Source organism: Elephas maximus, chromosome 15 (genome assembly GCF_024166365.1).
Source record: "Elephas maximus indicus isolate mEleMax1 chromosome 15, mEleMax1 primary haplotype, whole genome shotgun sequence".
In the NCBI taxonomy this organism is placed as follows: domain Eukaryota; kingdom Metazoa; phylum Chordata; class Mammalia; order Proboscidea; family Elephantidae; genus Elephas; species Elephas maximus.
Window position 1 is genome coordinate 10,908,722 of NC_064833.1, and position 17,643 is coordinate 10,926,364.

The 17,643-nt window shown below is 36.5% G+C and overlaps 1 protein-coding gene across 9 annotated transcripts in view; it reads right to left on the reverse strand.

The window, feature by feature from the left end:
• PHF20L1 (PHD finger protein 20 like 1) overlaps positions 1 to 17,643 on the reverse strand; it is a 90,411-nt gene that overhangs the window by 36,844 nt on the left and 35,924 nt on the right. For 8 of the 9 annotated variants that reach the window (XM_049853594.1, XM_049853597.1, XM_049853595.1 and 5 more), the window contains 5 exons: positions 14,774 to 14,856; positions 11,021 to 11,273; positions 8,618 to 8,806; positions 8,143 to 8,349; positions 183 to 239 (listed from right to left, as the gene is read on the reverse strand). In XM_049853594.1, the coding sequence (XP_049709551.1) occupies positions 183 to 239; positions 8,143 to 8,349; positions 8,618 to 8,806; positions 11,021 to 11,273; positions 14,774 to 14,856 (789 nt within the window). The remainder of the gene's footprint in view (positions 1 to 182; positions 240 to 8,142; positions 8,350 to 8,617; positions 8,807 to 11,020; positions 11,274 to 14,773; positions 14,857 to 17,643) is intronic. The other variant, XM_049853599.1, reaches the window with a different exon arrangement.

A 17,643-nucleotide genomic window follows, 5' to 3' on the forward strand; every position in this document is an offset into this window, starting at 1 on the left:
AGCTACAAAACAGATATTTAAGAAATCATACATCTGGAGCTGAATAACACTAATAAATACTAAAAGAGATGACCACTTTCACCTAAATGAGCATTAACAGGTAAAAAGTAAGGGACAGACTACGTCCTGCCTGTCTGCCAAGCTTTACAGTCTTTTGCTTAAAGATTACTTTCTGTTCATACCAAATGTTGTTGAGCTTTTTTCTTCCAATTTCACTTTTTTTTCTGTTTTCGATATTCCTGTGGGTTTAGGGAAAAATACGTAAGTTTAGTCAGAAAGGGCTAAAAGTTAAGGACGATGCTTTGAATTACAATTGCTGCTTCAGTGTCCTTAGCTGCAAAACAGGAATAAGGGTATCTATTTCATGTTGTTACAACCAGGTCTGGAAAATAATAAATACATTTTCTCAATTTCTCCTTTGTGGCAGGGTGCATAATTTCAGATGAAACCATTTCTAGAAATTAGCATTAATATGGGACTAAATATAAAAAACGTTAAGCTGAATTTACTAGACGACAAGTAGAGATCTACTCTGGCCTCCCGGCCTGGGCAATCCAGAAGACCACCTGAGTGGTAGGCCCAGGCCACATTCCAGCTCCTGTGAGCATTCTGGCAGCAATGTTAGTCAGGTCACCTAAATGAAACGTTCAATGTCATATTTAAGCACGCTGGTTTTCAACAACCTGCATAAACATCTTATATAAATATATCATCTCTCGTTGTCTAAAAGAAAAGGTACCATCTCTTGTACCTTTGAACTCCGTCATGCATGTGTTGATAGCTAACAGCCAAAATGAAACTATTCTATAAATCATTTTTGTCTTTATCTAAAAATGTAAAATTCAAAGACATATCTACAAAGAGAAATATTCAATCTTAATGGCACTTAGGTATTATTACGTAATAGTTCGAAATACATTTTTAAACCAACATCACCTATCTAAAACTATATAGCTACTGAAAGGCACATTTAATGAAGCTTCTCAGTTCATATCCAACCATTCCCAATGCTAATATCTTATGTGTAGGTTTAATCTAAAAAAAATTAAAGTGCACTTAAAATACAATTTCAGTTTATTAAACTGTACGTTAATTTACTAATTCTTTGATTTTTCATACGACTCCAGTATTGTTATAGATTGAATTGTGTCCCTCAAAACAAACAAACAAACCCTGTTGCCATCGAGTTGATTTGCACTCATAAGCGATCCTACAGGACAGAGGAGAACTGCCCCATAGGGTTTCCAGAGAGTGCGTGGTGGATTCAAACTGCTGGTGGCCTTTTGGTTAGCAGCCAAATGCTTAACCATGGCGCCACCAGGGTCCCTCTCCAAAATATGTGTTGTAAATCCTAACCTCTACGCCTATGATTACAATCCCATTTGGGAATGGGTTGTCTTAGTTACGTTAATGAGACAGGATTAGTGCAGGGTTTATCTTTGAGTCAAAAACAAATGAACAAACCAAACCCGTTGCCATGGAGTCCATTAGGACTCACAGGGACCCTACAGGACAGAGTAGAACTGCCCCACTGGGTTTCAAGGAGCAGCTGGTGGATTTGAACTACCGGCCTTTTGTTTCGCAGCCAAGCCCTTAACCTCTGTGCCACCAGGGCTCCTAGCTAAGTCAATCTCTTATAAAATACAAAAAACCAAACCTGTTGCCATCAACTGGATTCTGACTCACAGCAATCTCTTACAAAATATAAGAGGAGGAGACTAAGGAAACAGAGATGGTGGGAAGAGAGATGCCAAGCCAAAAGAAGACCTCCCAGGAACAGGAGATCAAAAAAAAGACAAGGACCTTTCCCCACTGCTGACAGGGAAAGAAACCCTTCCTCTAGAGCTGGCATCCTGATTTGAACTTCTACCCTAAAATGTGATAAAGTAAATTTGTGTTTGTTAAAGCGACCCTTTAACAAACACAAATTTACTTGGGTAAAGTGACCCACTTGTGCTATTTCTGTCGCAGGGGCACTAGGTAACTAAGACAAGTATCAAAGAAGCCACCACTTCATTCATATTACTTCTAATATTTCATAATTCAAATTAAATGTAACAAAAATACAAAAATACCACTCAGTTTAAATCCAGTCCCAATAATGCCTTAATAAGTTTCAAATCGAAGTAAGAACACTGATAATATCTACTTCTATGGCAAAAAGAATGAAAGTGAAATCAGAGCAAAGAAAAATATGATTAAATTTCCTTTTTATCAACACTAACAAATCCATCACCTCCTTCTGTTTACTAATTATTATACCATGAAGTCTACATAGATTACCAATTTTCTTGAAAAATGCTATAGCATTTAAAATGTAAATGCTGAGAACTTTGCTTTATAAATCCTCAGTGACAGTAAAGATATACTCAGAAGCAGCCCCTGATGATTATGGCCTCTTAAATTTCTAATACTCTAAAAAAAAAACCAAATCTCAAGGGTGAAAGGTAGAGAAATGCTCCACATCTCCTGATGGCAGGAGGCGGGGGTAAATTCTAGGAATTACCTTATTGTGCTACCTTTCCCGACTATGATCCCTCAGGTAACTGGAGCATTTGTGGAGGGTCCATAAAATGGTCATGGACTACCGTTCCAGAACACAGGGGTCAGCACAGCAGAAGAGATACTTTTCCCAGGGTGCTTTTAGGACAACCAGTTCTAGAGTCAGTTTTCACATGTCCTACCTGTATATACCTGTTGCCAACTCATTTTAGCCCTATAAGACAGAGAAGAGCTGCCCCATAGGGTTTCCAAGGAGCTGCTGGTGGATTCGAACTGCCAACCTTTTGGTTAGCAGCTGAGCTCTTAATCACAGCACTACCAGGGCTCCTCACAAGTCCTAGTGGTTCCCAAATCTTCAGATTTCATATGTGGTAAAATTTCAAAAGTAAAATTGGAAGACTGACAAGGGTTGTCAGCATTTCATTTTACATGAGTAAGGGTATTAAAATGAACATTCACATATATAATAATAGTGGTAGGTCTTGTAAAACACACATGCACACATTTAAAAAAAAAGAGAACAGATCTATTCTAGAAGTCAACCAAAGAATAAATTTAATTTTATAGAAGTTCACTACATTGCCTTTATTTCACCATGGGTTAGCATCTGGGAACCAAATAGTACGATATTAGCTTAGCCAAACACGTTGCGGTCAAGTCGATTTCAACTCATAAAGGCCTCAGAGGACAGAATAGAACTGCCCCATAGGGTTTCCAAGGAGCAGCTGGTGGATTCAAACTGCTGACCTTTTTGGTTAGCAGCCAAGCTCTTCACTACTTTGCTGCCAAGGCTCCATTAGGTTATAGAACAGTGATTTTTTTTTTTTAAACTAAACTTTATCGATTGAATATTTTCTTCAAATAAAATGTTATATGATAGCCTAATACACAAAACAAACAAACAAGAAAAAAAGGATCTACTTGGATTAAAGGAGGGGTCGATCCCAAAACCAAGCCTGCTTGTACACAATGAAAAAACCAGTAACGCAGAATGGTTTCTCAAGTCCCTTCTAGTACGCGAAGTATCTCAGGTTCTTCTGGTGAAAAAAGAGGCAATCCTTGAAAAACTCCATAGAAAATTCAAGCTCTGTGGAAATCATGGACATTTGGGGTAGGGTGGGGGTAGATCAGGGAGTCTCTGGTTGTAGTTTTGTTTTGTTTTGAACAATTCTGGAAAAACACTTTAAAAAGAAAATGTAAAGCTGATGTAAGGTGTTAGACTACAGTAAGACCTCTGGTTATGGTCATCTGACTTAGGGACAACCTGTACTTGCCCTTCAGTGTGACGTAAATTTGCCTTCACTTTGAAAGGACGGAACCAACGTCTACTCACAGCAAACTCCTCACACGACCACCTTCACTTGCTACAGGTGCAGCTTTTAAATCATTAAAACGGCCTCGAGGCTGTTCCTGCCCTAAAACCAAACCAAACCTGTTGCTGTGGAGTCGATTCCAACTCACAGTGACCCTACGGTAAGGCCACATCGGGAGCACACGCATCTGTTCCAACTCACCTACAAACTCTCAAAGACGTACTTAGAAGCAAGTCTCATTCGGGGCCCAGGGACTGCCTGTATAATGAAGGCCATCTTAAAACGGGCTGCACAGGCAGATTGCATAGCTTATGACATGTTTTTGTCACACCAACTCATACCAACCCCATAGTTTCCCTCTGTTTTTCTTTGCTAATAAAAATATATTAGGCTATCAATAATATAATTCACGGACTCTCTACAGGGGATTCACTAAGAAGAGTCCAATTAATTTAACTATATGATAATTAACACGGTATTCATTTACTTACATCTACATTTCATTAATCTGAGATCTGAATTTTCAATGGCACTAAAGAAAAGTCTAATAATTTCAATCAGTGGTACCCTAGAACTTACCAAAAAAAAACCCACTGCCCTCGATTCGATTCCGACTCATCCTAGAACTTAGTGGTCTGCTAACGAACATCCTGATATTATTATGATCTTTGTAGCTATATATTCCAATACTCATATCCATATTAACTGTAATAATCTGCAATAAGGCAGAGGCAAATATTTGATATTTATGTAGTGATTCTTCCAAAAGAGAGAATGAAGATGTTGCTGAAGGTATTTATTTTACCGCAAAGCTAAGTTAAAAACACTTAAAATTATTTCCAAATCATCTATTAATCCCAAATTTGTTTTCACACTGATTATTAACAGAAGTTAAGAATACGTGAGATGTCTAAGAACATCTGAAAACTAAAAATATTTAAATATTACCCGTAGCCGACCCGTTGCCGTTGAGTTCGACAAGGATGATGATTTAAATATTAGAAGCTGAAAATTAATAATCCTACCATACCAAGCTCTTTCCTTCAGAAGAAACTTAGATTCCACCAAGATGTACACTCAATGAAATAATAACCTATTTAAAAAATCAAAATTTCCGAGCCAAAAGTGACCACAGACATTATCTATTACAACTTCATCATACAGATAAAAAACTGCACTTCAGAGAGGTTGATTTATGTAATTATTGCTGAAAGGGAGAAAGAAGAGTGGGCAGGTGGGCTGTCCCTCCAGTGCTATAAAGAGGCTAGCCACCAACTCAGCTAAGATCACCCAAAGATCCATCTTCAACCCTGCGTAAGGGCCCCAGATGAGGACAATCTTCCTCTGCTGACCCAACAGCACTATGGACCTCTTAAGGCACTTACATCCTGCATTAAAGTAAAGTTATTCACATCTCAGTTTTGATTTGTGTGTTCTTTCTAGATTATAAGTTTCTTGAAGGCGAATTCTCTAAATTCTCTGTCTTGTGCTTTTATTCTGTTCTCTATCCTGTTGCTGTTAGTTTTTTTGATTCAATTCCAACTCATGGTAACCCCACAGAATTTTCGAGGCTGTGACTTTTCAGATGCAGATCCCCAGGCCTGTCTCCCCAGGCCCCTCTGGGTGGGTTCAGCTAACCTTCTGACTTGCAGTTGAATGCTTAACCATTTGCACCTTCCAGGGCTCCTAAGAGACGATTCTCACAAGGGAGCAATAAACAGCTACTGCCTGTGGTGCCTGGTATTACAGGAAAAGCTTCTTTTTCAAGGCGAAGTATTTTCAATCTTGATCCACAGGTCCAGCGTCTAACATTATTTAGAATTTATAAAGGATTTAACAGCTAAAAAATTTCATATCCATTATATATATCCTTTATCTCCTTAAAGAAGTTAGAGGCAGTTCAGTATCTGCAATACATATATTCGGTGTGTAGATAAGAAAGCTAGCCCAGGTTCCCAGATAGTGAGAGAACTAAGAGTCTTTCTGAAGCTCTGTCACTACCTCAAACAGGGTGGCTCTGTTAGATTAAGTATTCTGATAATAAAATAAAGCCTTTGGTTTCTACAATGCTACCAACAGCTTCTTTTGGTAGCGTGGGCATCGACATAGTCTAACCCTGCTTAGTCACGCTGCCATCCCTCCTAGGGGAGAAGTGTAGACGGATTAGTGCAAGCTCATTATCTCTACTGGAAAAACAATTAAAAGAGGTTTTAATCTGTTAAGAGCAGGTGTATACAGTTATTTGATCATGTTCATAATCTCCTCAACCCTTCAGCGTGACTCCTAAGCTCAGCAATATGCACATATCTCGTACTGAAAAAAGTAGTAACTTAAGTCTGTTAAACTATTTCACAGTTAACAACTACTATGTCATCATGCTAAATACCCCAACAGTTTTTTCTGACAAAAACAGCCCAGAAAACATCTTTAAGCTCTGGTAAATAATGCTTTCTATGGAAGTTTTAACATTTACCAGCAACAAAGATGTCTTTCATAACTGAGATGTAAACCAACCAACTAGCCAAATGCATTACAACAAAATGAAACAAAAAGCCAAAAAAACTGACACTGAATCTAGACGGAAGACAATTTAGGAGGCAGAGAGAAGTCCAGCAAATACTCCAGAACAGTTGAGAGAGGGTGGGTGACAAATCTGTTAAGAGGAAAAAGCAAGCCGGCCATTTAAAATTGCAACACAAGTGAGTCAGGCTCACAAGGTTTTAATCAAAAGGTCTCCAATTAGAATATGACCTAAATTCCATTATTTCCCTCCAACCTCCCTCAGAAACAAATAAGACTCCCACCTCCCAAATTCAAACACTATGTTCAATCATCTAATAAACTGACTTTTAGTAATGGACATTTCAAACTATGCATTTGCTTATTTAAGGAACTGAAGAGGCCAGCCACTGTGCTACCAAGCTCACCGTACCCAAAGGATGATCCGCACCCTTCAACAAACCAATCTACAAATTCATCAAATTGTAAAGCTAAACTCCTCTCCACATTTCACTTTCCACAAAGCTGTCCTACTATTATTTCTAATATTTAAAGAGGAAAAGAATATTGGTGTGTCTTCTCTCTACCCTAGTCATTTGAGCACTATGAGAAATAACAAGAACCATGCCCCCATGGCAGTCAGCCATACCGCCAAGAATATGCTAATTCTGAAAAAAAGTCTAGGCTAATACCCTGATCAGAAGGAAAATAATATGAACGAAGATTTCCATGCACAATCATTACTCTGACATTTAAGGATATACAAGCTGGACAATGTAACACTTTACTACTTGCCTATTTGTATTGGTTTATATTTCAGTCTTGCTACTATTATTAGACTACATGTACTTTTAAGGAAAATACATTTGCACATGTACATCAAAAAATAATTTTCCCAATGGACAGACACCATTATAATTTTAACGTATTTTTCACATATTCGGTGCAGCAGCAAATTCCAGATTGTTAAAGAACTGCATAAAACCTTCAACAGAAAAAAATATCTCAAAGGCTCAAGGGTAATTCAACAACCTGGTGAGAAAGAAAAATTAATCACCGTAAAGAAAGAAACCAAAAACCAAAACGAAACCCTTTGCCGTTCAGTCAATTCTGACTCCTAGCAACCGTACAGGGCAGAGTGGAAAAACTGCCCCATCGGGTTTCCAAGGAGCGGTTGATGGATTCGAACTGCTGACCTTTTGGTTAGCAGCCAAATGCTTAACCACTGCACCACCAGGGCTCCAAAGAAAGAAGGGGCTTAGAAAAAGACAGCCCAAAGACAATGGTTCAGATTTGGGAAGCTACAAGAAATAGTTCAAAACCTTCAAATCTTCAGCTCTGGGCATTAATTTCTTAAAATAAGATATGTGCAAGGTAACTTCACATTTGCCGGTAAGAGAGAAGCAGGGAGGTGGAAGTAGATTAAAGGGACAAAGTAGAAGCATGTTCAGGAAATATGACAATAAATTGGTCACACAAAAGAACTTTATACAGACAGAGAAACCCTCTCTCCCGTAAGTGTCATACAAAAGTATTTAGGAAAAGGAATTAACCCATTGCCATCCAGTCGATTCCAACTCATAGCAACAGGACGAAACTGTCCCATTGGGTTTCCAAGGCCAAAATCTTTACGGAAGCAGACTGCAACATCTTTCTACCGAGGAGTGGCTGGTGGGTTCGAACCGCTGACCTTGCGGTTGGCAGCCGAGCACTTAACCACTGTGTCACTGGGGCTCCTTATACAGGAATTAAAATAATGTAATTGTACATCAAAACGTGTACCCCCATCACTGCAAACCTAGATACTTACAACAGGAACATTTTTTACCTGTCGCTGTGGGAGCTCCTCTTCCATCAGCTGCAGCTTTGGAAGGATATGTAGTAGGCATCTGTGTATCTTCCTTTTCCACCCTGGGGAACTCATTATGGTAAGAGGGATCTGGGACTACTGGCGCTGCAACTTCCAAACCACGACTTAAATCAAGAGGGAGACAAGGTCCCAGCTTCTCAAGTGACAAATGTGCAACATCAGGCACTACACAAAATAAAGAATGCAATATGATATTAACACAGATAAACTGACTCAGTTAATATTAGTGCGGATTCAAGTGTTACATTCAGTTAAACAGCGCCTGGCACAAAGGCAGTACTCGATAAGCATTTACAGTATAAATGAAGTGCTTCAAAGTCCAAAAAGATGAAGGAAGTACAGATTTCTTAATATTCTAATAATCTTTATCACTTAGTTTTTTTCTTTATCTTCTTTTACGTTTGGTTCTGTATTAAATCAACATATACATTACCCTCTGGTACTGAAGGCTCTTGCAGGTTTTGAGAACTGATGGAGAATGCTTTCCCATCAGTGGCTGCAGAGGGAGAAGAGACCTTTTCTACAGAATCGTCAGGCACAGGCAAGGTGGCTAAGCGCTGAGATCTTCTTCTCCGCTCACTATGCTTGAAAGGTTTAGGGGGGTTCACGGGCTGTGGAGGACCTAGAAAAAGATCTTCAATGTTCACGGAGCATATACACACCAGGGTCATCTTATAATATTTAAGGAGATAAATGGGGAAAAAAGGATTCAAATCCTGCCCTCTGATGTTGCTTTAAGGTATCCAGAAGGAACGGAATGTTCCAAAGGTAATCAGAGACAAAAACTGTGCCCTCGTTAACAAAAAATGGTCATCAATACAGTCCAAAATCTAAAACCTACTATAACCAAAAGAAAACAGATGGAACATTAATTTCAGGTTGTTTCGCAAGTGACAGGCTACAGTAAATTCTCTCATCACAGACCATTGTGTAAATTTCAATTTTTCCTTTAGGGAAAACAGTCTCTTTGTACCAAAAGGCAAAGATAAAAATATGTATATATATATATATATATCCCTTTTGTTACATTACAAATCTAGAAATTCTAAGGAAAAAAAAAAAAGGCAGGGGGCATAGGTGACAAAAATGTGACAGACATTGTAAAGATAGTGCTTTGCTTTAGTTGCCAAAGTAAAACTAATGTAACTTTATCCCACCCTCATTCCCCCCAAATGGATGGCTATAAACGTATTTCTGGGCCTGATTCATTAAAAAAAAAAAAAAAAAAAGAAAACTGAACAAAAACAACTTGACGTACTGATTATGGGCAAACAATGAGAATTTCAGAAGACTATGACACTTTTCTTGCCCTTTTTCCAACTAACTTAGCGAGTCATTTAAACCTATTCTAACTATACAACAAAAAAACCCAGTGCCGCCGAGTCGATTCTAACTATGTAACACACAAATTTGGAAACCTGTCAGTTTTTAATTTTTTTTAACCTCTACATGGCACGTAAACACATTTGACTATTCGGTAGAGGCAGGATTACATAGGCCAACATATTCATGCTAATTCAGGAGAAGGGAATATGACATAGGCCAACATATTCACGCTAATTTAGGAGAAAATGAGAGGGCTCTGAAGAAGTTGATGTTTTCAGTATTTAAAAGTTCAACTTTATCAAAATTAAAATGGTAATAACTGGGAAAAAGGAAATGAAAATCAACTGCTATAACTGGAAAAAAGGAAAGAAAAATCAATTGCTCTAAGTATTTCAAAATAAAATACTTATCAATGTCATGTGACATTGTAGTGACCAGTCATGATACTATTTCATGATAGATGACAAAATGAAATGAAGGTTATGAGGAAACAATGAAATATTTCTCTTCCCATCCTTTCTACCCATTCATTAAAAAAACAACCAACAATTGAAAAAGCTAAAAAAAAACAACAAAAAAGACTCCTGATCAAAAAGGGAAAAATATGGTTTGGTAAAAAACATGGCAGCTACACGGAAGAGGAGGTTAATGTGTTTAATAAAAGTCTTCCCAACACCAATATCTGCAACTGTTCTGGAAAATATAAGATACAGGATAGTTCAGAGGGGAATGTGTTATATTCACCTACTAATCATGTTACTGGTTCATTTGTTGCGTAAAGAGCAAAAGGAAAGTATCTTTTACCAAGTGACTCCCACGTTAACAGATTTCCGCAGGTCTCTAACTCAGAACACTGAGCTAGTAGGAGAAATGTAGCGTCCTACACAACCCAACCCATGTTGAAAGACCATTTTTAAAAAAGACGAAGAAAAAAAAAAAAAAAAGACGAAGTTAACTCTAGGAAGGTTGGTGGTACTGAAAGAGTGAAATCTCTTAAAACAGGATCGAGGAAGAGTCTCCTTTTTCCATTAATAAGATGAAACTAAACCTTAGACTCTAAATCCTAGAATAAAAATGAACCAAATGAACTGCAGAAAGGGATTACGGGCAGGTGGGAGCGCTGATCTACCCACTGGATAGTCCCGGAAGTTGAGAAAAATATCCACCATGGATCTCTTTATCTTTCTGTTGTTGTTTTTTTTTTTTTTTTTTTATAATGAATCAGGCCTCCCGTCATGCTTGGCTTATTAGCTGAGGAGAGTCCAACTACAGTGGCCCTCGTGTTACCACATGGTAAGGTTTCCCCGCCAGCCGTACAGTCTCTGTACTATAAACCAGTAAGAAAGGTATATGGTTTTTGCCCATGAAAGTTTCAAGCCTTCCCTACCATATGCACTTAAAGTTTGAGTTTTTAAAAAGCAACCTTATAAAAATACAATATAACTATAATCAAACTGTTTTCAATGTATCTTATAGGATAAGCAACTATTTTTTAAAAATCTGTGCTCACTAGTTTTATTTATCACTGAAGAAGAAAGCTGAGATACAAGCGTCAAATCCTCGACTTGTATTAACTCTGGGGAAAGTGGTGATTTAGGGGGTTTTATACACCCAGAAGAATCTCCAGATTCATGTTTGCATTTCTTGCTGCGAGCCTTCCCTGAAGACAAAGTTGAGGATAACAGTGCAGGTTTCTGAGTGTTGGCAGAACTGCTAATGTCAGCTTCATTTTTTTTCTGACTTTGAGGTTTAGGTGAAATCGCCTGAATAAATAATAAAAAATTGATATTTTTATTTTGGTTTCTTCATTTTTTGTTCTTGTATTCTACTTTGATTGTTAAGCAACTTTAGTATCCAAAAACATTGTTAAGCAACATATAACATTTCTATTACAAATGAAAAACCAAAAAGAACCCCACAGATTATTAACTAAAAGTTGAACAGGCTGTCTTTAAAGGGATGCTGTCAACTTGTAGTCTAAAAACTTCTTAACATGTTACTTATAATATTCTCAGGATATAAAATGCTACCTTGCTGGAAAAATCTTTTCGGTATTAAATTTAAATATACCCCTTCTGGTACCATAATTACCAATGACATTAGTAACAAGAAGGTAAATAACAGTGTTTCATGGGTTACAGTGACAGAGGAATACATTGAAGCTTTTGATTTTCAGCTATTTTATCATTTCCTTTATCAAACTGAATGTGAAAGGCTAAGTAACAGTTTCCCTTTAAAGAAAGACGGCAACAGAAAAACAATGACCAAATTAACGAAACATCATCTTTAACTCATTTTAGTGCTGAAAGCCAGAGTTTCATAATCATAATGCATCATGAAATCAGAGCCACCAGCAATTAGAGTTAAAAGACTAAAAAACAATACAAAAAACAAACAACAACAACAAAAAAAAACCAAGGAGATAAAGTGTAAGTTAAAAACATCGGATTTAAAAACAAAATACGTCGCATTCTTAGATGAGAGTTTTTACCTTCTTCCTGCCAACTGATACTTTTAAAAAAAAAAAAATTAGAACTTTGTCAGTTCTTTCATAAAGAATATTTTAATTCATTTGGCAGTAAAATGTCCTACCTATCAAAATACGTGTGAATGTGTCCACTGTTCAAAAGATAACGGAGAATCACCACATTGGATGAATTTGGAATCTATGGTGTTAAAAGGTCTATACTGTGTTCTTTCTGATGTATGTATCTGAGCGTAAAGTATGTGAGATGCACAATTTTCTTTTAAATTTATGCTAAGATAGGCCTCTGTAAGAGTCAAACTGTTAGCACTACGAATAACATGCTTGTCCTCAAGAAACCTCTTTACTCCCTTGTCTTTTGTGAGGGATGACCACCAAGTCTGCGGTCTGCAGCTCTCTGGAGTATGAGAGATCACTGTCTGGGGACCTAACAACGTTCTGTTACTGCTAAAACATGAAAGGGCTCAAATTTTGGTGGAAAAAAGTATATATTTGGAATTAAGTAGGGCAACTTTGCTCTACAGATGGCATGTTGGACATACCACATAAAGGTCTCATGTCAAGTGTCCCATTCGTTCAGTTGTCATCATCCTATTGTTGAATTTACTGTTACACATGTGTGTCAGTGCAGTTTAATCATCTGAGAAAGTACTCCATAAATGGAAATTATTCCTAAGCTCATCATAAAAGGTGTTGCCAGAAAAGTAATTACAGCCATTACTTGTAAAGAAACAATTTTATTGTTCATCTTCACATATGTGAAAGACATCACTACAGCATCCATTACTCTCGAGTTACAAAGTTATAAAACAAGATTTTAAAACTTAAATTAATATTTTGATAAGGTGCTTAACTTCTAAACAAGGACAAATTAACATTCTGAAAGCCTTACTGAGTTATTATGCAACTAATGCAGGTTTTACCCCAAAGTAAACATAACATGACATATCCCTAATACAATTAAATAATCTATAATTAATAATCTGGGAATTGGGGTTCAAGACCACAGAGTTTGAATATTCTGAAAGTATCAGTAAAATGACTCCATCAGCACAGTAGGTTGGCTGTCGGCCTGTTATCAGTCTGTCCTGAGCGGCATTACTTTACTCGCAGGGACAACAGAGGTAAGTGACGATCAATACCTCTCCTTTAGGTCTATGGCTGATTCCAACAGAGATGTCGTTAAGGGTTTTATAGCTCAGCTTTTTAAATCTGAATCAGGACTACTGTTTAGGTACAAAAATGAATAGTTAACAAAACATTTTCACACTGAAATCGACCTGAATGACAAATAAACAGGTGGGAGGAGCACCATGTTCCTTAAAAAACTAACCTCATTTACAAAGTTTCGTTCAAAGTCTCAAAGTCTCTTTGTTACAAAACTGGCAAGGACACTCAGAAAAATTTTAAAATATGCAAAATGGAACAGCCAAGTCACTCAATTTTTCTTTCTTTTTAAACCCAATTTCGAAACACTGCTTTTTCTGTCTCTCTGAAAGGGGCACTGCCCTCTACGCTAACTTCCATATGTAGTAAGTAATTTTACAATCACATTCACCTCAGCAGGATTGTGCATAATCAAAGATTGACATTGTAATGAATTTTCCAGAAACATTTTATTACCCAAGTCCCTGATTTATTGCACTCTGAGAATACCATGGCGAAAATACAAAATATTGTTGTATCTGGGACGTTAAATGTAGTAATACACAGTAAAAAAGTCATTCAAAATTTGGTAGCGATATTGACAATAACGGCAAAGACTTAACCGTTTGATGATCACAGAAAATCGGAAAGTATGATTTGCTGACATATTAATCAATTTAAAAGACCACTGATTTAATACAACAGTAATGGAGGCACCAAACAATGCACTGTTATCAAATGAGGCCTAAAATAACCCTGAAAAACTCAATACAATATCAATTAAATTTGGACTTTTTTAAAAAAAAAAACATATATAGAGAAGAGCAAAAGATACTCATCCTAAAGTCTTCTTTTTTAGGCTACTAATAAAGAAAATGAAAACAATACAAAAAGGATATATTAAAACTACATTAAGGCTCAGATTTTAAAACAGGAGACCCAAGGAAATCCAGTTATGGCTATCACTGTGTTCTTACAGTCTTACGTGCCTAAGAAGTTAAGCCCTTAGAGAATGTAAAAGCATGCACAGTTCACTATGTACAGGTACTGTGGGAACCTGAAGGTAGCCAAGGCAAAATCTAGCAACTGTAACCTTCACTTTTAAAGTCCTCTGTTAGGTGGTTTAAAGACAGACCCTTGTTTTTAAACTCTCTTTTTTGTGTAGTTATTAAAATATACATCCTAGCAAAAATGTATGGCTCATCAATCAATTCATAAAACACAGTCAGTCTAATAACACTAATTGTTACAATATAAAAGAAACTTCTTCAAAAGAAGCTTTATTAGGTGTCAAAAACCCTGTTTTAACTCACAAAAGTATTTGTGTAAGGGTCTTTTTGCAAGCGAGTTAAAGGTGATCCAGCTGGTAGCGTATACCCTGGGATATTTGTCTCCAGGCCTTCAAATTTTGGAGACTAAGGCTTTAATGCCAGTCTATTGAAAACAAAAGCTAATGAAGTCTATAGTTTATCTGTATACCTTGGAGAAGGTAGAATTAAAAATATGTCATCACTTAATTAGCTTCCTATTCCGAAATCTGATCCAAAGGGTAATTTCAATTAAGTGGATGCTAGAGCTCCGTGATCGCTCCAGTGGGAACCCTGAAAAGGATCAAACGCTACCACGTCATACCTGCTCCAGCACTGGAGCCGTTTCATTGCAGTCTTCCTTTTTTTCAGCACCATCCGCCCCAACAGCTTTGGATGCCAACAAACCTTGAGAAAAATTGTACAAAAATTGCTTATTAGAAAAAATATTGACTTTCACCCTAATTAAGTTCCCAAAAATTTTAGCAGCTGAAATCTCCCATACTCCTTAATATATAGCAAATAAATATACCAAAATGTTTACCTGACAAAAATACAAACACCTCTAATAATGAGTCAAGGGACTGACTCAGAACTTGAGGATTCCTTGGATAATTTTATATTTTTTTAAATATTGCTCTTAAAGATATGCTTTAAAAAATTATTCTACTAAAAATAAAAATTCTGTAGCTTAAGTCCAGAAATCTAAGACTGCTTAGACTGTTAATACCAATAATACAGGATTTGTCTCTGAACTAAAATAAAATGTAGAATTAATATTAAGATATAAGAAAGCCAAACATTTACAATATAAATTAGCATTTATTTTGTTGTTGTCGTATTCTTGGTTAAGAAAGCGCTCCCAATTTTCTATTTCACTGGTATCCTTTAACATATTTTTTTATGTGCTTTTCTCTTCTGAAAGTTTTTTCAAGTGCCCAGTTGTATCCTATCTTATTACATGAGTTCCAAAAACAATGATGGATCCATTTTATGCTAGGGGGACAACGGTGGGTCCTTCCTAGAGCACTCGAGCTTCAACTGAATATTGTATCTTCATTCTACAAATGAAATAATTGGGGAGTTCCAGTTTTCTCCAATGTGTATCAATAATTCTCAATTTCAGAACACAAGTATTTTATCTGAAGTACATATAATTAATTTCACAAGATGTTAAAACTCTGTTTTAATTAAAAAAGGAAAGGCATTTACTTAGTTAAGATTCTTTGCTAAGACTGTCAGGTATCTTCAATGCAAATATTTCCGTTTTTGCCCATCCTGCACATAAAAGACTACCAACAGTAATCCTTTTCTGTGTGTCATTTTAAAGTCAGCCAAATAAAACCCTTGACTCACAGAAGCATGTTTAACAACCAACAGTAAACTGACCATAGCAATTATTCCACCCATATTACTAAAGCTGTCTACAGGATCGTTAATAGGAATAAGAGGTATCCAAAACCGGTCATATAACTTAGAACAATCCACAGGGCAACATCTCTTGACTTTTTCAGATAACTACCCCAAAGATGTTAACAGGTCTAGGAAGTGACTCAAGTATTAAAATTATATTCTTAAAGTAGTACCAGACCCAAATGATAAATTAGGCAAAAGGCATCCTTCCTTTACTGGAAAGTAAAATACCTAGCACTCAAGAATTATAAAACAGAAAAAGGTGAGTGTAAAACAATGGCTGAGGTACACTAATGATTAGGATTAAAACCAGTATTTGGCCCATTTTGAGATAACTATCTACATAGTTTGTTCCAGTCTCGTACAATACCAAGTGTAGATCTGAATGGGAAAAAAAGCCTAATATATATAAACGGCACTGGGTTTTGGGTATATATAAACAATTTTACAAAATTTTCAAACCATCAATTCAGTCCTTATTAACATAAATTCTGAACATATTTTTACATGACGCAAAAAGTTGCAGCATATAACATTTAAAACCATATTCATTAGCTTTTTCTTCTCCTGTGAATATTGTTGAGAATCGATAAACTACTGAAATAAAAAGAAAAATAATTAGGGAATCAAGTTCTTCTTTCACTGGGAACTATTAGAGGTTCTAAGAGCTATTCAAATAGGACAAAAATCTGCTATTCGACCTGTTAAATAATTATTTCTTCACTTTTTTATATTGTTTCCTTACATATCTATAGGTGGTAGAATACTTTCCAATACTCATCAATAGATGGAAGAATTCACAAACTATGAAATTAAAAATAAGGTACTAAGAGAATTAACAGAAACAACATAATCATGAGCAACACTCTGTAAATTTACAACCAAAAACCAAACCAAACCCATTGCCATCAAGTCGATTCTGACTCACAGCAACCCCATAGGACAGAGTAGAACTGCCCCATCCGGTTTCCAAGGAGTGCCTGGTGGATTTGAACTGCCGACCTTTTGGTTAGCACCCATAGCTCTTACCCACTATGCCAGCAGGGTTTCCAAATTCACGACGTTAGGGTATTATAAAAAAAAAAAAAAAAATAGGGTATTATAGGCCCAATTAATTAAAAGCAGTTCCCATTTAATAGCTTGTGAAGAAAAAAAATAAAGCCTTTTGTTATGTGCTCATAGAATGTAATGGGGCATTTAATAAAAACTACTTAAAACTCTGATTAGGAAACACAATCCTCGGCACCTAGAGAACTCAAAAGTCCCCATCATGATCAATAAAAAGGTTTTCTATTTTATATGTACACCAGCATACAAGAGCTATTAAAGAAAAGAACAAAAGGGACAATAATAAAAGAGGTACATGAATACAAGACTCTGGTTACTTCTGTTTTAAGAGGCAGCCCAAATCTATTGATCTTGACCTGCTAACATCCTGGGGAGGCGTACACTATTCCCAAAAAATGAGAAGAATTATTTGGAGGGAAAGAGATACAAATGAAATTAATTTTCATTATTAGCAAATGCTTATTATCAATATATTACTAACAGGCCCTCCTCCAGGACAGGGGATCTACACACTAGGCGATTATCTTAACAAAATGCATAATGTATTTTCAAGAAACTATTTAAACGATAGGTAGAAACAGAGTATGAAATATTCATGAATCCCACCTGCCAACAAATTCACAAATTTGCAATACTTCACTTAGCTATGAAATATACAGTGGTCTCTCTCTGCCAACAGGAGTAAATAGAAGAGACGCCAGTGCTTCCTGGAAT